At 50.6% G+C, this 21113-nt stretch overlaps 2 protein-coding genes across 2 annotated transcripts; both read right to left on the reverse strand.

The window, feature by feature from the left end:
• Positions 1–1515: 1515 nt before the first annotated feature.
• Gdi1 (GDP dissociation inhibitor 1) lies at positions 1516–7992 on the reverse strand. Its single transcript, XM_048335745.1, has 11 exons — positions 7842–7992; positions 6691–6798; positions 6462–6561; positions 6168–6302; positions 5547–5745; positions 5137–5268; positions 4115–4214; positions 3437–3608; positions 2773–2917; positions 2586–2640; positions 1516–2500 (listed from the first exon to the last, which is right to left on the reverse strand). The coding sequence occupies exons 1-11, from the start codon at positions 7884–7886 to the stop codon at positions 2348–2350; spliced, it is 1344 nt and encodes a 447-aa protein (XP_048191702.1). The 5' UTR covers positions 7887–7992; the 3' UTR covers positions 1516–2347.
• Positions 7993–8588: 596 nt separating this feature from the next.
• Atp6ap1 (ATPase H+ transporting accessory protein 1) lies at positions 8589–17323 on the reverse strand. Its single transcript, XM_048336268.1, has 10 exons — positions 17137–17323; positions 16754–16880; positions 14540–14614; positions 13264–13457; positions 12115–12155; positions 11547–11632; positions 10935–11176; positions 9973–10020; positions 9636–9867; positions 8589–9397 (listed from the first exon to the last, which is right to left on the reverse strand). The coding sequence occupies exons 1-10, from the start codon at positions 17280–17282 to the stop codon at positions 9188–9190; spliced, it is 1401 nt and encodes a 466-aa protein (XP_048192225.1). The 5' UTR covers positions 17283–17323; the 3' UTR covers positions 8589–9187.
• Positions 17324–21113: the final 3790 nt, after the last annotated feature.

The raw sequence follows: 21113 nt of genomic DNA on the forward strand, positions 1-21113 counted from the left end.
GTCCCTGGCTTCTTTTTGCTCAAGGCTAGCACTCTGCCACTTGAGCCACAGCGCCGCTTCTGGCTTCTTGCTGATTAATTGGGGACAAAAATCACATACTTTCCTACCTGGGCTGGTTTCAAACTTCAATCTTAAGAGCTCAGCCAAATGAATCAATAAGATGACAAGCATGATGTGCTGGGAATATGGCCTAGTGTCAAGAGTACTTGCCTCCAATTCACAATAGCCAAAATATGGAAACAACCCAGATGCCCCTCCACAGACGAATGGATCCAAAAAATATGGTACCTATACACAATGGAATACTACATAGCGATTAGGAATGGTGAAATATTGTTATTCGCAGGGAAATGGTCAGAACTCGAACAAATAATGTTGAGCGAGACAAGCCTAGAACACAGAAAACAAACGGGCATGATCTCCCTGATATATGACTGTTAAGGTGGGGGGAGGGGGAGACAGTAGAGACCAAGTCTGTGAACACTGTATATGTGCTTGATACATTGTATATTGCATATGGGTCTACCTGACCTAGACAAGGGATGGACAAACAGGTTGTAAGATATCACAAGAAATGTACACACTGCCCTACTATGTAACTGCACCCTCTTTGCACAACACCTTGTAAAAAAATTTATGTTCAATTAATAATAAAATATATATATATATATAAAAAAGAGTGCTTGCCTTGTATACATGAAGCCCTGGGTTCGATTCCCCAGCACCACATATACAGAAAATGGCCAGAAGTGGCGCTGTGGCTCAAGTGGCAGAGTGCTAGCCTTGAGCAAAAAGAAGCCAGGGACAGTGCTCAGGCCCTGAGTCCAAGCCCCAGGACTAGCACACAAAAAAAATTACAATCACGAGCTACTAGCACTCTGCCCTGCCTCCTCTTGACCCAGACTTGGAAACCTACACTTCCTACACTTCCCCTTCCTGAAGTTAATTAACCCTTATCCTAAGCTGACCCACCAGCATCCCCTTCTTTGCAGCTTGTAGGTTGGCCACTGACCTTTTTATTTTTTAATTAATTAATTTTCTTGCCAGTCCTGGGCCTTGGACTCAGGGCCTGAGCACTGTCCCTGGCTTCTTTTTGCTCAAGGCTAGCACTCTGCCACTTGAGCCACAGCGCCCCTTCTGGCCGTTTTCTGTATATGTGGTGCTGGGGAATTGAACCCAGGGCTTCATGTATACAAGGCAAGCACTCTGGCCACTAGGCCATATTCCCAGCCCTGACCTTTTTTATTCAGATAGGGTCTCCCAATGTTGCTCAGGATGATCCCCAACTCATGATCCTCCTGCCTAACCAACACCTCCACCGCCATCCACGCTCCCACACATAGATGCCTCCTATTCACCCAGAGGCTACTTCTAATGGGCATTCATACACACACAGACACCACCAAATGTTGGTCCTCTTCACTTGCATTGACCTGAGGCTAAGCCAGACCCCCAACACAGGAACCAAGCCCTGCATTGCATCTAACTTTTACAAAAAGAATCTAAAGGTCCAGGTTCAGGTTTCAAACAGTTTTATTGAGAGTTTTTATTTCCTGTGAAATACACTAGAGTTTGGGGAAGGAGACACAGTCACTTTGCAAGATAAGGGTTTCCCACCACTATAAAGGAAAGGCTTGGGGCAGGGCACATGGGTTTGGGTCCATTTTCCCACCTCCTTCTGCTTTGCTCACATTTTTTCAGCAAGTACCAGAGAACACAAACACAAAGACAAGGAATAAAAACAAAAATATCAACCTCCAGGGGGACACACCTAAACCTCCCCTTTCCCAGGCTTCCAGGGCTGGAAGGGGGTAGGGGTAGCTCATTCCAACAGCCCCCAGGCTACACCAGAAGGCTTCAGGCTCAGAGAGGGCAGGCTAGTTAATAAATTAGAATAAATTAAGGGAAGGAATGCAATTTTGTGCTGGGAGGGCCCCCTCTCTCCCAACACACAACAGTTGGTGGGGGGAGGCAGGGAGCATCTCCAAAGGCCACTACAGTGGGGGTAAGAGCAGTGCAGGCAGAGTCAGCTTTTCCTCCACGTCCTTCCCTAACAGAGCAGAAGAATGGGGGGAGGGGAAGGAGACATACATCAGGAGAGGAATCCTCTTTTCCTAGGATAAACAAGGGCCAAGAAAGAGGATGCTATCCAACTCCCATCTCCCAAGCCATCTCTAAGGTTAAAGATTTGGTCAGTGAATCAATGAGGTGGGTGATGGGAATGTGGTGGGGGAAGCAGAGGATGCTGGAAATAGGGGTACCCAGCCATACCATCTCCCCAGCCCTTGAGGAGAACAGACACAGGTTGGGGAGAGGGCAACGGGGGCTGGGGGAAGGTGATCAGCAATCACTGGTCAGCTTCTCCGAAGACATCATTCTGTTTGCGCTTCATATTCTCAAAGTCAAAGGCCGAGCCAGCCATGCGTTTGTAGATGTCTTTGATGTCGTTGCAGGTTGTCTCAAAGTGTGTAGTGGCATCATAGGAGCACGAGCAGAACACCTGCAGACAGCCACAGCGCAGGGTGAGTTGGGGGGCAGGATGCCTGGGTAGGCAGCCAGAGCCAAGGCTGGGACAGGCCTCTTACCTGGCTCTCCGAACCATCATCAATGGGCTCATACAAGTCACTGATAGCCACAAACCTGAGGGGGTAAAGGAGAGGGGAACGGAGAAGACTCACCACAGGCCCTTGCCTTTCATGGTCTCCACATATACCTCTGGGGCTCCCCTCTCTCACCCACTCCCCCCTGCCCTGGGTTCGGCCCAGTTCTCACTTCTGATCAATAGGCTCCAACAGCTCCAATGCTGGCTCAACCTCCTTTTCTGGCTCGGCAGTCTCCACCGTGGTGCTGGCAATGGCAATATACTTGCCCTGGGCAGCCACGTTGTGTGCATAGGAGATCATGCACACGTAGATGTCTGGCCAGAGGAAAGTGTAACATGTGAAGAAGGCGCCTATGGACTAGACATGATTCTGGCCCACCTGGCTCCTCCCCAGAGCCACACAACATCTAAGCTGTCATTCTCATAGAGGGGAAGGGGTCAATCCATCCAATTTCTAGGGATTGTCATAGTAACCACAGCTAGAATATTGTTTCCTTACAGGATGGCAAAGGAAACCCCAAAGCTGATAGGGAGAGCACAGCCACCCTGAAGAAAGTGCTCAAGAGGGAAGTTATGGGCTGAGAATGTGGCTTAGTGGGTACAGTGTTTGGCTAGCATGCATGAAGCCCTGGGTTCCATTCCTCAGTACCACATAAAAAAGCTAGAAACCACAGAAACAAAAGCCAGTACCACAGAAAAAGCCAGAAGTGGCGCTGTGGCTCAAGTGGCAGAGTGCTAGCCTTGAGCAAAAAGAAGCCAGGGACAGTGCTCAGGCCCTGAGTCCAAGCACCAGGACTGGCAAAAAAACAGGTAAGAAGTTGTGGTCTGGCCTACCTGACTTCCTGTTAACCTGGTTCTGAGGGATGATGATTTGGCAGGAATTGGCATCATTGGTGTTCTTGATGGGGTGGCTGAGGATACAGATGATGCGGATAACCTGGCCAGCCTTCCGCACGCGGTCTGGGATGTAGCTGGGGTCACAGATCAGCTGTTTGCAGCGGGCCACCTGTGAAGGCACAAGACCTTGTTCTTGTCGGATCACTCCTTGCCCTGGGTGGCAGCAGGTGTGCCCCACAATCAGAACAGGTAGCGGTCCTCTGAGCTGTCACCACTGCCACTCCTATAGCACATGGCCCTTCCCTGCAGCACATGACACTAGGACCAGGAATGCCTTGGGGTTTTGTTTTGAAGACAATATTTCACTCTGTATCCTAGACTGGCCTCTAACTCACAATACTCGTTGCCTCAGCTTCTCAAGGATACACATGTCACTGTGCCTAGCTCAGGAACATTTGCTGGATGATAGACATAGCATGTGGCTTTTAAGGAGTACCTCCAAGAGATACTATGCCTACTGCTTTTGGAATTCTTAGTTCTCCACTCTGAGGTCCTTGGGACTGAGCATCAGCAGACACAGCAGCCTTTAGGCTCCTTGGGAACAAAGTCCCAAAGGAGGTGACCAAACCCTCCGTGCCCCGAGCACAGGAACATCACTTCACATGGAAGGCTTACCTCTCCCTCAGACTTCACCCCTACCACCTTGCCATTCTCCATGATGATGTCATCCACAGGTTTGTTCAGCATGTATGTTCCCCCATAGATGGCACTCAATCTGCAGGAAGGAGATGATACCAAAGTCCCACTCCCAGGAAAAACAGGGACCAATTCCACTATACCCTCCCCACCTACCACTGAGGTATAAAAAAGACTGCCCCAGCTGGGCACTCAGTCCCAGCTACTCAGGAGACTGAGATCTGAGGATACAGTTCAAATCCAGCTGAGGCAGGCAAGTCCTGATAGTCTTAGCTCCAATTAACCACCAGGAAACTGGAAGTGAGGGCTGGGAATATGGCCTAGTAGTAGAGTGCTTGCCTCGCTTACATGAGGCCCTGGGTTCGATTCCTCAGCACCACATATATAGAAAAAGCCAGAAGTGGCGCTGTGGCTCAAGCGGCAGAGTGCTAGCCTTGAGCAAAAAGAAGCCAGGGACAGTGCTCAGGCCCTGAGTCCAAGGCCCAGGACTGGCCAAAAAAAAGGAAAACTGGAGTGTTGCTGTGGCTCAAAGTGATAGAGCACTAGCCTTGAGCTGAAGAGGTCAGGGACAGTGCCTAGGCCAAGTTCAAGGCCCACAACTGACAAAAAAATGCTTGAGGCAGGAGGAAGTTAGAAAATACAGCTGTTCATGGAGCTTTATCACTGCTATAACTTCAGGAGCCATCTCTAGCTTCTTTGGAGTTTCTGCCCATAATGTTGTGCGAAGAGTTAGTGAGGGTAGCATGAAGGAATGGCCCACAAGAAATGGCCCAGTGCTAGTGCTGCCAGGAGCTGAGCAAGCCATGTTCACGGAGCCCTCTAACTCTGCACTTCAACACACTAGGGTTGTGCTCCCACCCATCACCCAGGGATGGAGCTAAGTAAATGAAGATCACAAATAACCAAGAACGAAATGCTTCAGAAATGCTCAATGAGACTATTTCCATTTGGGGCCTTCGTCCTAAGCAATCATGTCAACTGAAACAAAAGTCTGTCCTCACCTGGCAAAGCCCTGAGGAAGCTCACCCAGGCCATAGAGCGGGTATAAATATGGGCTCTTGCCATATCGGGCCAACGACTCGCTGTACAACTTGATGCGGTTGATAGTCTCAAGACAGGGCTGATCCAAATAGCTGGAGGATAGGAGTCAGGGAAGATGCTTGGACAGCAGCATCCCTACTCACCCCTACCCAGACATCAGCTCAGCCTCCCCCCACCCCCATGGGCTGGGAAAGATGTGGATTGAATGCAGGGAAGGATGGAAAGGCAACATGTGAGCCTGTGGGTGAGTGCAAGGTACATGCAGGGTGGGCAGAAGGATGCAGGGTGGGCAGAAGGTACTGCAGGCAGGTATGGGAGGGCAGGGTGCGAGACAGGCAAGTGGGCTCCCGCCACACCAGCTTCCCCTCACTCATCAGTGCGGTAGAGGGCCAAGGCGTGGCCAGTGAAGTCGATGACATCCTGGCCCAGGTCAAACTTCCGGTAGACATCACGCATGCTGGTACTCTGGGGGTCAACACCCTCAAAGGTCTTGGGGTCATTCTCATCGAAGTTCGCCACAAATACCAGGAACTTGCGGAAGCGTCGTTTTTCAAACATGCCCATCAGGTCTGCAGACGGAATCATGAGACTCTGCAGCACTTAAACAAACCCCCACTGGGGCAGTCCAAGAAAGAGGGTGCCCTCGCTCCCCCCTGAGCTCTTCATGTGACCTGAGCTTCATCTCTCTACTGTTCTTTGCCTCACTTTCCTCATCTGCACAAAGAGAGTATTGGGCAGGACAAGGCTCTCCCAGCTCTACCACTCAGAGATGCTTTGAAATCAAGTGGGACCCTAGCTAAAGGCTGACATTTTTCCTCCTCCCTCCCTCCCAATGTTTCCTCTACATGTAGGTTTGTGTGCTGGCGACCTGCTGTGACAGACAGGAGCAATAGAGGAACTGCAAAGCTAGTGGCCTGTGGTAAGGTATGCATGGGGAATATGACCTTGGGCAGAGGGAGGCTTTGCTCTGGCTCAGAGGACCCACACTCACTAGAAGCCAAGGCCTCAGTCTCAGTGGATGGCACCTTGTAGATCTTTCCTCCCTTGTAGACAAAGCTGCCCTCAACCACCTTGAAGTCCAGGTAGCGAGTCACTTCTGTGTACAGTAGCATCTTTACCAGCTGCCCTGTGGGAGGATGGGGAATGGGGAGAGGCAACATCAACATGGCTCCCTCCAGTCGCTCTCATTGATGTGACTGCCCCTGCTCTGGAGCCTGACCTTCCTTTTGGTCCTCCCAGCCTTCCAATCCTATCCCCTCCCCAATAGTTCCTTTATCTTCCTCACCATTGGCCATGAGGAATTTGGGGATCAGGTCAACGTTCCAGTCTCGACCCCGGCCCATCGATTCAGGGGGCCCCTCCAGCAACTGAAAACGCTTGTATAGCTGTAAGCAGAAGGAAAAGAGAAAAATGTCAACAACTACCCTTCCTACATTCCTGTTGAGAACTGAGGGAGCTGCTCTAACCCATGCCCCTATGTGAGAGGTTGAATCTGGGCCTTGATTCAGTCTTACCTCCTCCAGGGGTGTGATGGAGGAGCTCTCTCCCCCATAGTAGGGGTTCCGGTCCATGTGCAGCACCTTCTTTCCATTCACAGACATGATGCCTGACAGGATGCATTCCTGAGGGATGGGTGACATTTGCTGCTGTTAACTCGCTCCTGCCCATGTTCCTACCAGCAGCTATGATTTGTTCCTCACCGCAAAGCAGCCAAATGCACAGTTCTTTCAACACGGCCCCACCTTGTTCATTACTAAAATTGGGAGCGATAGCTTCCTCTGAGCACAACCCATTTATAATGGTGCTGGGCAAAGTGGTGAAGAGAAGAGAAGCAATGGAAGCTCTGGGGGAGACAGAACACCCAGCAGGCACAAGGACAGTCTTCTAGCACCAAGCTGCCAAGAAAGGCATCTACTCAGCGTAGCACAAAAAGACAGACAAAATACAAGAAGCCATGGATGAAGACCCATCCCAACCTCAAAGGGCAAGTGAAAGGGAATCGATGAGTAGGTCAGTCCTTGAAATCTCAGGGCCCATCCTGGGTTGCTCTTCAAAGGGCAAGAGCCCCTAACTGAGCCTCTGGGCCATATTCACGGGAAAACTGTGTGGGTCCAGAATGGGGGAGATAAGTCTCAGGGGAGCAAGCTAAAAAGGGGTTTGGAGGCAAAGGCAAAGATAAACAACCCTAACAGTAACTGTCAGTAACCCAAGGACAAAGGCTGCAGGTACTATTCACTCTGAGGTCTCCATAGAAAACCTGTGTCGGGTAGTAGGAATGTGGTTACCGCAGTCGCTTCTGGAACATTCCCTGGGTGCCCCCCTCCCCCCCAGACCCAGAATTGTAAGCCCCTCCATCCCCGTGGCTTCAGACCTCATCCCTACAGAGATTAACACAAGATGGAAGGGATGGTGGGAGGGGATGTCAAGCGGCTGATGGGTGGGGGCTAGGTGGGCGGGGTCTGGGGGCATCAGTCGAGTGGGGAGGTGAGGGATGGGGCTTGGAAGAGGGCGGCCTGAGACAAAACCTTTTCATGGACATGGTAGCAGCAACCCGGGTGGACCACGGCAATGATGGGGAAGATGGGTCGGGCGGGCCGGGTGTGCATCGCCGCGGGGGGTGGAGAGGGTGTGAAGTGGTGAGGTGAACCCTGAAGGCTGCACTTACAGTAAGACCGGTCCCCAGCACGATCACATCATATTCCTCGTCCATGGTCAGGCTTCGGTGCCAGTGTCAGTGTCAGTGCCCGTGCCAGCGCCCGCTCGGCTCCTCCTCCTCCTTTACCACAGCTGCCGTTACCGACTCCGCCGCCGCCGCACTGAAGCAAAGATGGCGGCGCGGGGCCGTCACCAGATTCTTCCGCCGCGTCAAAGAGTCCCACCCTCTCCCCGCGACCAGTCCCTCCTCGGCAGGGCCACAGCTTTCCCAGTTCGCCTCCCAGAAGGACTACTGGCGTCTGGTTCCCGGCACCAGCTCAATTATGCTGGCGATGCCCCTCGCTGAGGGTCCACACAGGTGTGGGGCGGGGCGGCCCGGCGGTCAGTGCTGCGCCCCGGGAGGGATCCCTGCGCGGGAGCCGCGCGCGCCCCGCCCCGCCCCGCCCCGCGCGTGCCTGTTACGTCCCCTGGGAGATTCGGCGCGGCCCCGTGGGCTGGCCGCGCGCCGCTGCTGCAGAGGGGGCCTCGCCGCTGCTGCCGCCTTGAGAGGTGAGAGCTGCCATTGTCAGGGCGAGCTCCTCCCAAGATGCTCAAGTTCCACAAGGACGGACTCTGCCCCCCGTCGGCCCCTCCTTACCCAGGACTGCTTAGGGTCCCAGCTTGCTGAAGACCCAACCTCTCTGCCTCCCTTGGGAGCCTGGCCCGGCACCTCCTCCCTTACCCAAGGGCAGAAATAAATAACCAGACGACGATACGCGGTGATCTGACCTTATTTTATTAGGAAGGGAATAATAAGAGCACTCCAAGCCCCTGCCCGGCACTCCTAGTGGGAACATGACAGACACCAAATGTGCACACCCCGCCCACCTGTCGTGAAGGTCCCTTTTTCAGGCCACAGAAAGAAATCCACGTGTACTGTTTATTCTTATCACATCACAAAAATAAAAATCATGATGCTAGCCGAGCTAGGCACACAGTTGAGTAGTATTTCCACACACTCCCAAACTCATACCACCTCAAGCTTCTGGCTGCTTCAAAGTCCCAGAAAGTTTCTGAAGGGAGCATGCGCTACACAAAAGCACTTTACAATGCAAGGAACAATGGTGGACGGACAGAATAAATAAGAACTAATGTCCCTTAACACTTATGACTCTGAATCTGACAGTTGTCTTATTGTCTATGCAGAATATATACATCTTGATAGGAATGGGGGGAAGCCCCGGGAAAAACCCTCAGCAGGTTGAGGAGGGAGCCAGACAAACTGAGGTTCATGCTATAGTAGGAAAAGGGGAATCCACAAAGTGAGAAAGTGACCGCCTGGGCACCATGATACCCTCAAACCCGCACTGCCACAGGTCACACAATTTGGGTCAAAGAGATGGTGGGGCCCTTATGGTCATCAAAGCGATCCATGGTCTTCAGGCTGAGTATCATGTGCAGGCCATAGGTAAAGATGAAAACCATGATGAGGGAGGTGAGCAGTCCCATCCAGATGCCAGGGGAGAAGAAGCCAGCACAGTCACTAGCATAGGAGAATTGCTCACCTGTCACATTGAAAGCCTGGATCTGGGGGAACACAGAGACACAGATTAGAGGGGACCACATGGCGCCCCACAAACAGGATGCCCAGACAGGCTGCAGTCTGGAGTCAGTGGACAGTCCACATATCCACAAAGGAAGTATACAGGACTGTCCACTACACGCCCAAGCCATACTGACACTCGAGGCTCATCTTCCCTCCCTCCCTTACACGGAACCTGGCAGGACCCTGCAGCCAGCAAGCAGGGCCCTCCCTGGTGCATACCTGGAAGTCCTGAAGAGTAATCTGCCAGTGAGAGGGCTCTGTGGCTGCCACAAGCAGATTGCCATTCTTGCGATCACTGCTGACATAGCCACAATGGAAGGAGTAGACGCTGGGCCCTGTCACTCGGGAGGCATTAAAGTAGGCAACAGACCCATTGCTGTGGATTTCAAGGTGCTCCATGGTAAACCAGTGTCGGGCAGATACTGGGTACAATCGGTTACTCAGAATGAATCTGGGGGAAAGGTAGTAATGATGTCAAGGGACAGGAAATGGGGAAGAGAGGAGAGCAGAGCCACACCAGCCCACCACCAGCACCACAACTACCCACAGAACTCACTTGAATGTCACCATTGTACCAAAGAGCTGTTCGTAGGTCAGTGAAAGCCTGCGGGATGAGCCAGAAGTGTTGCTGTCAGACTCTGGGACGGCCTTGAATGACTGATTTGCTTCCTTAATTTAGTTATTTTGTAGTACTGGGAATTGAACTCAGAGCCTTGCTTGTACTTGCTAGGAAAGGTCTCTACCTCTGGAACCATGCATTCAGCCCAAATAATGAATGAACTTTTGTTTTCTTTTTTTTTTTTAATCCTTTTTGACAATACTTGGATTTCAATTCAGGGCCCCATGCTTGCTAGACTGGCACTCTACCACCTGAGCCACATTTCCTCAGTCCTCTGGAGCAGGTTAGAAGACTAAGTCCCTGAAGTCTGCTCTTACTTAAGCTGCCCTAGGTCCTCACAGACACCTACAGGGACGGTGCCCTCAGCAGACAGGCGGGAAAGCTGAGGCTCCAATTCTAACTAAGTCAGCTGGGAGCCGACACCCTGGTCCTGTACCTCCAGGACTCCTCCCTCTGGTTTCCCTGACTCCACTGCCCAGCCTTCTTTCAGCTCCCTCTTGGAGTAACTGAGCTGGCTGGTTTGGGCTTTGGGGGTAATAGCAAATGGAGAGTGTATGGGAGCTGGCTCTGGCAGCTGATCTGATATTCACCCCTGCGCAGTCTCAGGGGTTGTACTCGAGGGGGAAGCGCCAGGTTCCCAGGTTATCATGTGATGTTAATAGCCCAGGTTTCACCCAAGGGCTACAGAGCACAGGAAAGCAGAACTGTAAGATGCTCCTGCCTTTGGCAGCCCATGTAGTAGCATGCCCTCTTCCCCCAAAACACCGATCAGCTGCCTCTCAACAGCCCTAGGAGCCAAGCTTCAGCCATTCCCACCCCCTCCCTCCCCAGCCAAAGGTCTCACCAGTCAGATAAGGCCCTTCATCCAGCTTGTCCCACTGACCCCCTAGAACCCTCACCTAGCAATGGACTCATTCCAGAAGGAGCCAGTCAGGTTGAGGTCCTGCTTCCCAAAGGTGAGGCGGGTCAGGTCTTCCGATTGGCCCATGTATGCCACAGAGAAGTTTTGGGCCCAGAACAGGATCCGTGGCACAGTGTCATTATAACTCACAGGAGGATGGATCGCACTTGGTGCTGCTGCCTGTGCTTGAAGCAGCTGGCGACCTAACCCACCAGCCACCATGGCTACATCACGAGTCACCTGCGGAAACACCCAACAGGTCTTCTTTTAACAACCCTAGGAATAAGGCGTAACCCAGTAGCACACCCTCCCTCCCCTCTCCACCGAGCAGCCTGTCCACCAGCTCAAAGTCCCACCTGGTGAGAGGAAGCTCCTCCTCCGGCTTGCCCCCATTGGTCCCTACTGCCGATCATATTCCCTCTGCCTCAAACTCAAGATCACTTGCACCAAGTATCTAAGAATGTTGCCTATGTGGCTCACAAAACAAGATGGAAGGCTGCCCTCTGGATAGAGGATGACTTGACACCTCCTAGTCCTCCCCAGGGTCATCCCACAAGAGTCCTCTTCCTGCCCCCACATTCCCCCCGACCTCTGCTGGAAGGGCACATACCCTGGAAGGGTGAACAGCTGTGAGAGCTGCTGTGTAAGGGACATCTTCAGATTTGAGTGTGCTCAGCACCTGCCCAATGACCTCATCTGAAGGGTGATAAGAGCAGAAAACCAGGTCACTGAGCAGCAACCTACATAAAGCAACACTTCAAAACAAAAACACACACACACACACACACACACACACACACACACCACACCACACCACACTATATGTATGTGTATATAACTCCATGTCCGTGGAGAAGGACTGCCCTTCATGGCAATACAAGTCCTTTTGGTTTTCTCAGTGTTATTAATCTTAAGTCCAAAACTCTGCATTCACATGGCCTGAGCAGTGACTGGATCCCTGCCCTCTTGCATAGTTATATACCTCTTGCCAGGCGAATCTGGCTACAGTAGGACATGGCCTGAGAACAGCCGTTATCCTGTCTAGCCAACAGCCACTGCAAGAAGCAGGGGGCCAACCTGAGAGAGAGAGTGAGGAGAGGCTGAAGAGCTGTGGGTCAGCTCTCTGATCCTGGCTTATGGGCAAACTGAGGACATGCATCCTCCCTGGCCCTACTCACCATTGCCTGTGAGAACTTCCCTGGGCGCCATCAGACCGGAGCTATGAACGAGACACAGCTTGAGATCCTAGTAGGTGACTCGGCCCTCAAGTCCAAACAACTGGCTTAGAAGAGCTCTCTGAAGCCCACTACCCTTCCCACAGCCCCTACAGCTTCTTTTTCCCCACCAACCCCACTATATCCCAATGTCTCCTCTCCTCTGGCTTTACAGTCATGTTCAACTGTCTTGTCACTTGCTGTTTTTTGTGCTGGTCCTGGGGCTTGAACTCGGCCTGGGCACTGTCCCAGAGCCTTGTGCTAAAGGCCAGCAGAGTACACTTGAGCCACAGACCCACTTCCAGCTTGTTCTGGAAATAAGAGTCTCACAGGTCAGGCACCGATGGTTCATACCTTGTAATCCTAGCTACTCAGGAAGCTGAGATCTGAGGATCACGGTTCAAAGCCAGCTTCCGTAGGAAATTTCATGAGACCTATCTCCAATGAACCACCAGAAAACTGGAAGTGGTGCTGTGTGTCAAAGTGGTAGAGTGCTAGCCTTGAGCACAAAAGCACAGGAACATACCCAGGTCCTAAGTTCAAGCCCCATGACCAACACCCACACCGCCTCTGCCAAAAAGAGGCTCATGGAATTTCCTGCCTGGGCTGGAGTCAAAGAACAATCCTTAGATCTCAGCCTTCCGAGTAGCTAGGACTACATGCGTGAGCCACCAGCATCCTGCTTATTTCTAGTTTTTAGAAGATTTTTGGAGATAAAAGTCCCATTGGCTTCCCTGCTTGGGCTAGTTTTGAACTTCCTCAGATATTAGCCTCCTGAGTAAATAGGATTACATGAGTGCCGTTGGCATCAGGCTTGGCACTTGCTCTTTGAACAGGTACTAGCCAGCAAGAAGGATCCCCCCCCAAATGGAGCCATGTCTGGCCTGTCCCTAGAAACATAACAGGCCTAGCTCAGTGCTGAGCACCTACTTCTAGCTCACAACCTGGTAGGAGATCCTTCCTGCCTCTCTGGGCACATGTGGAATGTTCTGAAAGGGTTTTAAGGTGGTACATAGGGAGGATGATCATCTTTAGATGGACTATACCACCAGAGCCCAGAGCCCCCCTTCTGCATCCCAAGGCTACAGGCTGGAAACTGGGCCAAGGCCATACCTGGCTGTATAGGGCAAGTGGATGAGCAGCAGGGCAGGGAGGCTGGCATTGAGTTTCAGCTCCCGAAGCGTGGCCAGGTCCACATGCAGGGGACTAGCCCCAAGCTTCTCCTGCAGGTAGGTAGTCAGAGTGCTAACTGCATACCAGTCGACAGCGGGAAGTACCAGCGAGGAAGGGGCAATGTCCAAGGCATTCTGGGGACAGGGGAGAGGCAGAAGAATGAACCAAGAAAGTGTGCTCATGCTGACCCCCCAAACCTCCCTGGCAAGCCAAATCCACACAGGGGTCTTACAGAGTCACAAAGCAAATGTGTGTACCCCTTCTTCAGAGCTCCCAATTTTTCTGTCCCAGGCCCTTCTACCTTCCAAGTTAGCACCTGTGGTTCTGAAGGGTATAGTTTTTTCCCAGTACTAGGATTGACCCAGAGTCATCAAATGCGCCAAGCAAACATTGTACCATTTGAGCTACAGCCATACCCTTTTGCTTCTCTGTTGTTGGTGGTGTTTTTTTTTTTAATTGTAAATTTCATTTTTTTGTGCCAATCCTGTGGGGGCTTGAACTCAGGGCGTGGGTGCTGTCCCTGAGCTTTTTGAGCTGAAGGGTAGCACTCTACCACTTGAGCCACACACTCACCAGCCTATTTGTTTATGAGATAAGGTCTCACTGCCTTTGCCTAGGCTGGTGTGAACCCTCGATCCTCAACCCTCTGCCTCCCAAGTATGTAGGATTACAGGTATATCACAACACAGCACATGCAGCTCTGAAGATTATAATTCTTTTTTTGCCAGTCCTGGGCCTTGGACTCAGGGCCTGAGCACTGTCCCTGGCTTCTTTTTGATCAAGGGTAGCACTCTGCCACTTGAACCACAGTGTCACTTCTGGCGCTGGTACTGGAGAATTGAACCCAGGGCTTCATGTATGTGAGGCAAGCACTCTTGCCACTAGGCCATATTCCCAGTCCCAGATTATAGTTCTTATTGTGCTAAGAGAGGGGACTCATGCCTGTAATCCTAACTACTCAGGAGGCTAAGATCTGAGGATCTCAGTTCAAAGGCAGCCCAGGCAGGAAAGTCTATGAGACTCTTATCTCCAATTAACAACTAGAAAACCAAAAGTAGCGCTGTGGCTCAAGTGATAGAGTGGTAGGCTTGAGCTGAAGAACTCAGAGACAGCATCTAGGCCCAAAGTTCAAGCCCCAGGACTGCCAAAAAGAAAAAAAAAAAGAGGAGACATGGGAGAGCCTTCCACAGAGCCTCAGGCTGGGAGACGCTCTTACCTCCAGATTAGAAAAGGCGCTGTCCTGTTTATTTCCAAACACACCACCATATGCTGTGAAATCCTCGATGCTTAGCTAATAGGGAAGCAGAGGAGACAAGTTAGAATATTGCGCCAGGAAAAGGAGCCAAGGCAGGGTGCCTGTGTGCACTTTTAGGGGGAATAAAATCATTACAGTCAGTCAGGTGTGGCATGGAAATAGGGGTGGGGCAGCAAGCTCCCCAGCACTCTCAGAGGAGGGTGACAAACAGAAGGCAGTCATGAGGTTGAGAGATTGATGGGCAGCTGGCTTGTGGTAAGCTTAGGAGGACTAGTCAGCGGACAAGAGGACCTGGGGAAGGAAGAGAGAAGCTGGGGGAAGGGAGCAGCATTCACTGCATGCCTTGTAAGACAGAAGTGGAAGTCAGAGCAAAGGAGAAGCAGCTGAGTCCAGTGTGACAGGATCCTTCTCACATGGGTAAGCCCCGGCCCCACCATTTTCTGGTAGGAGGAGAAGTGAGGTGGCCTCTGCGGATCACAGCAACCTCAACCCCATCCCCTTCCCTTTCAACATCCATGTGTCCTTCAGTGCTTCCCCTTCACGACAACCTCCACCCCAACCCCCACCCCCTTTCTCTGGCTTCATCTAGTATGGGGCAGAGTTGATCTTAATCAGCTTCCCTAAGCTCATGTGTAGTACACACAGCAGCTCACCTCGCCACCTTGCCGGGCAGGAATGCTGGCTGTTTGCTTGCCTGTGCAGTGTCCAGTGGACTTTCTTTAGCCAACACATTCCACAGCTTCCTGCTCCACATTACCCAAGGCTTGCTGTTACATTCAAAGCTGCAAGTGACCTTCTCCCTCCCCTTATGTACTACACAGCCTTCTCTCACATCCCGGCCACCTCGTAGCCTATGGCCTGCACCTTGACCTCACTCCTGATGCTCCACACACACCAGCATTCCCTGAACTCACCAGAGGCATTCCATGCCCCATGGCCCTGGCACCTAAAGCTTCCCTGCCCGAAATGCACTTCTCCCCAAGCCACGCAGCCCCCTCCCTGTGTCCCTTTTTCAAGACACTATCTCCCAGTGACGCCGTGGCTGTCGCTCTTATCCAAAGCTCTGTCCCTGGTCACTCTGTCCTCTCAGCCTGCTTCCTTGGCTACACTGCACAAGTGGCATTCTAAACAACACAGATGATAGTGTTGGTCATGTGCCCTCGGAAGGCCAGCTTCCTAGGCTAGGGCCATGGTTTATTCTGCTCACTCTTGACAGTCCCAGCACTTAACAATATCCAATATGTGCTAGGCACTCTTGTCTTTAGCAAATGAATGAATGGAAGTATCTCCTAAGACAGAGGGACCTGAGTTCAGTGTTTCATGCAGATCATTTCTCACTGCCCTTTTATGCAGGTGTTGTGTGCATTTTACACCTGCAGCAACTATCATTTAGGAAGATGATGTGTCCAAGGGCTGAACTGTGGTAAAAGTAGCACTGAGTTCCATTGTGACATTATGTGCTACCTCCCAGAAGGACTCCCGGCAAGCATGATCACCATCATATACCATGTGACACACCAACAGTTAAGGCCACAAGGAGGCTCAGCTAGATTGGCCACTAATGAGGAAGGGACAAGTAGAGACTTGACAGCTTCTAACCAAATTTTGCTGCCCTAGAATCTTCCTGTGCTCTTCACATCTGCATTGGGAGCAGGGACCTGGAGCAGAGGGGAAACGGCAAATTTGTTATGAGTATACACTGAAATTGAAACCCGTGTGCTGTCTCTAAACCGTGGAACTTCAGCAAATACAAGCAGTAAACCAAGGTAATGACACCAGGTCAGCACAGTGCATAGGAAGCTCTAAATGAGGGGTCCTTTTCCAAGTACTTGTTTTATGATCATTACTATTAGAAATACAGTTCTGCCAGCCATTTAGCTGTGTGACCTTGGGCAAATCACTTACCCTCTCATACATCTTTTTATCTGGAAATGGGTATGATCATCCCTAGAACAGTAAAGTGCTTGGTGATCCCTGGTTTCCTCCCATGAAGTTAGAGCCATCTGCATGGCTCTTACCATTTCCACTGAAGCTTCTCCCAGAAGCCTTCCCAACAATCTAGCCACATGGCCCTGAGTTGGGACAGATCACTAGAGCTTTCCTTGGGGAATGGGTGTTACAGAGGGGGCGGGGGTGTCTGCCTGGACAGAGCAGGGAAGGGAAGTGGGGACACACCTTGTCTTGCAGGAACAGCAGCACATTCCGGGGACCCAGCTCCAGGGCGGGATCTAGGTAGGTAGAAAGCTGCATGTCGCTGGTGATGTGGCCCTCGTGCGTGTCGGCTGCTGGAGCCCACAAGTCCCTGACAGGGGACAGAAGGCGTACAGTCAGGCGGGGGCTCGTGGCTTGAGATCCAAAGCCCATGGGGTCCCCGCTTGACAAGCACGGCATGCGGTTCTGATGGTTGCCCTCACGAAGCGCGCCATCGAGCAAGGGGCCCCTAAGCTTCTCGCCGAGGACACCCACAGAGTCAGTCAGGCGAAGGCGATTCAGCCGCCACTGCGCGCAGGACAGCCCTCCCCAGCCCAGCCCGTTCGGACCCAACCCGGCCTGCTCACCGATCACTGGACCACAACACCAGCGGCACTTGCTGCTCCGCAGCCGCCGCCGTCACGATCAGCAAAAGCGGCAGCCACGGCATCCGCCAGATCGCCAGGGCCCACGGCGCCCCCGTCTGTACCCAAGTCAACACACTCGCCGCCATCACAGCCTTTGCCTTCACTGCCTGGGAAAGCAGCCACCCCACATCACATGACCGTGCAGTCCGCCCGAGCTCCGCCCTGCCCCGTGATTGGTTAGAGATCAGACCTGCCCGGCGAATCGTCGGTGATTGAACCAACAGCTTAGCACTCAAGGCCAGTGCTTTTCCCCGGTTGGCTGTACGCGTCTCCAGGCGCGTAATCTAGGCAGAAGGAGGCGGGCGAAGCTGTTCCCGCTGACCCGGTTGCGCTGGGCAGGACCAGTTCCACAGAGTCCCACACTCAACCCCGAGCCCTTCTTTCTCCTTAACAGCAAGGTCTCCTGCTTTTTCCTTCAGACTCTGCCTGATACAGGAGCGGACAGAGCGAGCTGCCTTACAGCGCAGGGAGGAAAAGGCCCACGCTCGCACCCCTCACGAATGCACAAGCACTGAGCGTGGCAGAGGAGGAGGAGGGCGCTCCAGAAACGCACGCCACAGAAGAGACAGGACAAAACCCCGGGGGAAGCGGCCTTGCAAGGACATCATTACTAGCAATGTCACTAGAAGGCAGGAAGATGAGGACAGGAAACTGCCTTTTTCCTTTTTACAAAATAACTAACGACTGGGAATATGGCCTACTGCCAAGAGCGCTTGTCTCGTATACATGACGCCCTGGGTTCGATTCCCCAGCACCACATATATGGAAAACGGCCAGAAGTGGCGCTGTGGCTCAAGTGGCAGAGTGCTAGCCTTGAGCAAAAAGAAGCCAGGGACAGTGCTCAGGCCCTGAGTTCAAGGCCCAGGACTGGCCAAAAAAAAAAAAAAAAGCGCTAAGGGACACCATCCAAACTATGAGCTCAAACCCCACAACCAAAGACCACAATAAACTCTCCACCACAACAATGTTCATCACAGCACAATTTGCAATAGCTAAAATATGGATCCAACCCAGATGCCCCTCACTACAACAATGGATCAGGAAAATGTGGTACATATACACAATGGAATTTTATGCCTCTATCAGAAAGAATGGCATTGCCCCATTCGTAAGGAAATGGAAGGACTTGGAAAAAGTTATACTAAGTGAAGTGAGCCAGACTCAAAGAAACATGGACTCTATGGTCTCCCTCATAGGGAATAATTAGCACAGGTTTAGGCAAGTCACAGCAGAAGATCACAAGAGCCCAATAGCTATACCCTTATGAACACATAAGATGATGCTAAGTGAAATAAACTCCAGGTTATGGAAACGAGTGCTATGTCATTGTAATTATTTTCAAAAGGCCATATGAAACCTCACCTTTTTTCTGTTTCTCTCTATTCCCTTCCTGTGGTTTTACCCCCACTATCACTGTATCTCATCTGAGTACCCTAGATACTGTATACAACGTGTATTAGAACTAGGGAAGGGATAGTAAATATCAAAATCAAGACACAAAGGATAAAAAGACAAATAATTCCAAAAGCAATACTTACAAAACCATTTGGTATAAACCAACTGAACAACTCATGGGGGGAGAGGGAAAGGGGGAGGAGGGAAGTCAGGGAGGAGGTAACAAGTTGAACAAGAACTGTATTCACTGCCTTACGTATGAAACTGCAACACCTTTGTACTTCACTTTGACAATAAAGGGAAAAAATAAATAGAATCACAAAAATAAAACATTAAAAAAAAACAGCACAGGGAACTGGTGGCTCGTGCCTGTGATCCTAGCCACTCTGGAGGCTGTTCAAAACTAGCCTGGGTAGGAAAGTTCATGATACTCTCATCTCCAATAAACTATTCAGAAAAAGCCAGACGTGACACTGTAGCTTAAGTGGTAGAACACTAGCCTTGAGTAAAAGAAGCTCTGGGACAGTGACCAGGCCCTGAGTTCAAGCCCCAGGACTGGTTCAAAAACAATCCCTTTGGACTTGGAGGTGTGGCTCAGTAGGTAGAGTGCTACCCAAAGACAGAAAATGGAAGGTTAGGAATCCCCATCTTCAGCCTGAAAAAAAAAAGGAAAATATTTTTTGTTGATCATGAGGCTTGACCCTAAGCTCTTTTGCTCAAAGCTAGTACTCTACTTTGAGCCATAGTACCACTTCTGGTTTTCTGGTGGTTACTTTGAAATAAGAGTCTCATGGACATTCTTGCCTGGGTTGGCTTTGAACCACAATGCCTAGATCTTGGGCTCCTGAGTAGCCAGGATTACAGGCGTGAGCCACTGGAGCCAGGTTAGGAAACTGTTTCTTTCATTTGGCAACTTTTTGACAAGAGCAATCCCAGTGTCTTAGTGGTGACTTAACGTAAAATTTTATAAGATTGTCCCTGTCAAACATTTATCTAACACAAAAGAAAGAGTAACAGCTACAGTCAGAAAATGAAAGGCACAGTATCAAATGAATTGGGTGGGAGACTTCTTTTCTTTCCCATGCAGTCTTTTGCTCTCTCAGATAGTAATTGTTACAAACAGAATGATAATCACAGCCCTGTACCTGTGGCTCATGCCTGTAATCCCTGCTACTGAGGAGGCTCAGATCTAAGGACTGTGGTTCGAAGCCAGTCCTAGCAGGAAAACCCATGAGAGTCTTATCTCCAAATAACCACCAAAAAAGCCAGAAGTGGAGCTGTGGATTAAATGATAAAAGGCTGGCCTTGAGAAAAAGAGCTCAGAGTCAGTGTCCAGGCTCTGAGTTCAAGCTTCAGTACTAGCATACATACACAAAAAAAGATAAACAACACCAAATCTTGAATTCTCTCCTTCAGAATATGTATGCTGACTATGAAAAAAAAGAATTTCTAGGGGCTGGGAATGTGCCTTACTGGTAGAGTGCTTTCCTAGTAAGCATAAAGCCTTTGGTTTGATTCCTCGGTACCACATAAAACAGAAAAAGCCAGAAGTGACTCCGTGGCTCAAGTGCTAGAGCGGTAGCCTTGAACAAAAAAAGCTCAGGGACAGTGCCCAGGCCCTGCATTCGAACCCCAGGACTAGCAAAAAAAAAAAAAAAGAATTTCTGTTTGTAAGTTACCTTGAAATGCACCAAAAAATAAAAAGGAAAGACACTAGGCAAAAGATAGATGTGTGATAAGGATTCTAAAATGTTAATGCAGAATCTATGAAATTGGTATATCATCTGTATGTTCACTGTAATTTTATGGGAGATATTGTTGGGATTGAACTTGGGGTCTTCTGCGTAATGTCTGAAGTCCCCTACACCCTTAACTCAGTAAGCTTTTTAAAAATGTTTGAATTGTTATTATAAATGGAGTGTACAGAGAAGTTAGTTACATACATCAGGTAATGAGTACATTTTTCTTGGTTGGTTGTGAGGCTTGAACTCAGGGCCTGGGCACTGTCTCTGAACTCTTTCACTCAAGGTGAGTGCTCTACCACTTTGGGCCACAGCTCGACTTCTAGTTTTCAGACAGATATTTGGGATCTCATGGACTCCTCTGCCCTGGCTGTCTTTAAACCATGATCTTCAGGTCAGCCTCCTGAGTAGCTAGGATTACAAGTGTGAGCCACCTGGGCCCAGGTATGAGTACATTTCTTTTTGAACAATGTCACCCCTTCTTTCCCTCTCTCCTAGTATGTACTGTGTCAAATGTTCTCCTTCCCAAATTCCTGTCTACCCAGCATCTGTAAATACAATCTAATTGGGAAAGAGAGTCTTTGTACATGTAATTAAGTTATCATAAAGTCATACTGGGTAAGGATAGGTCATAATCTAATCAATAGTATCATTGTAAGAAGAGGGATGATGGGCACCGGTGGCTCACACCTGCAATCCTGCCTACTCAAGGGACTGAGATCTGAGGATTGCAGTTCAAACCTAGCCCCAGCAGACAAAAGTTTGTGAGACTTTCATCTC

Source organism: Perognathus longimembris, chromosome 28 (genome assembly GCF_023159225.1).
Source record: "Perognathus longimembris pacificus isolate PPM17 chromosome 28, ASM2315922v1, whole genome shotgun sequence".
Classification (NCBI taxonomy): domain Eukaryota; kingdom Metazoa; phylum Chordata; class Mammalia; order Rodentia; family Heteromyidae; genus Perognathus; species Perognathus longimembris.

What these genes read in the sequence shown, in the direction of transcription:
- Atp6ap1 (XM_048336268.1), bottom strand. Translation starts at nt 17,282, where the DNA reads ATGGCGGCGAGTGTGTTGACTTGGGTACAGACGGGGGCGCCGTGGGCC. An exon ending in GGAAGTTCTCACAGGCAATG is followed by an intron (nt 11,633 to 12,114) that starts GTGAGTAGGGCC and finishes ATCACCCTTCAG; the next exon opens with ATGAGGTCATTGGGCAGGTG. An exon ending in TGGAATGAGTCCATTGCTAG is followed by an intron (nt 10,021 to 10,934) that starts GTGAGGGTTCTA and finishes CTCATCCCGCAG; the next exon opens with GCTTTCACTGACCTACGAAC.
- Gdi1 (XM_048335745.1), bottom strand. Translation starts at nt 7,886, where the DNA reads ATGGACGAGGAATATGATGTGATCGTGCTGGGGACCGGTCTTACT. An exon ending in CCATCACACCCCTGGAGGAG is followed by an intron (nt 6,562 to 6,690) that starts GTAAGACTGAAT and finishes TTCTGCTTACAG; the next exon opens with CTATACAAGCGTTTTCAGTT. An exon ending in CTTCCTCAGGGCTTTGCCAG is followed by an intron (nt 4,215 to 5,136) that starts GTGAGGACAGAC and finishes TCCTTCCTGCAG; the next exon opens with ATTGAGTGCCATCTATGGGG.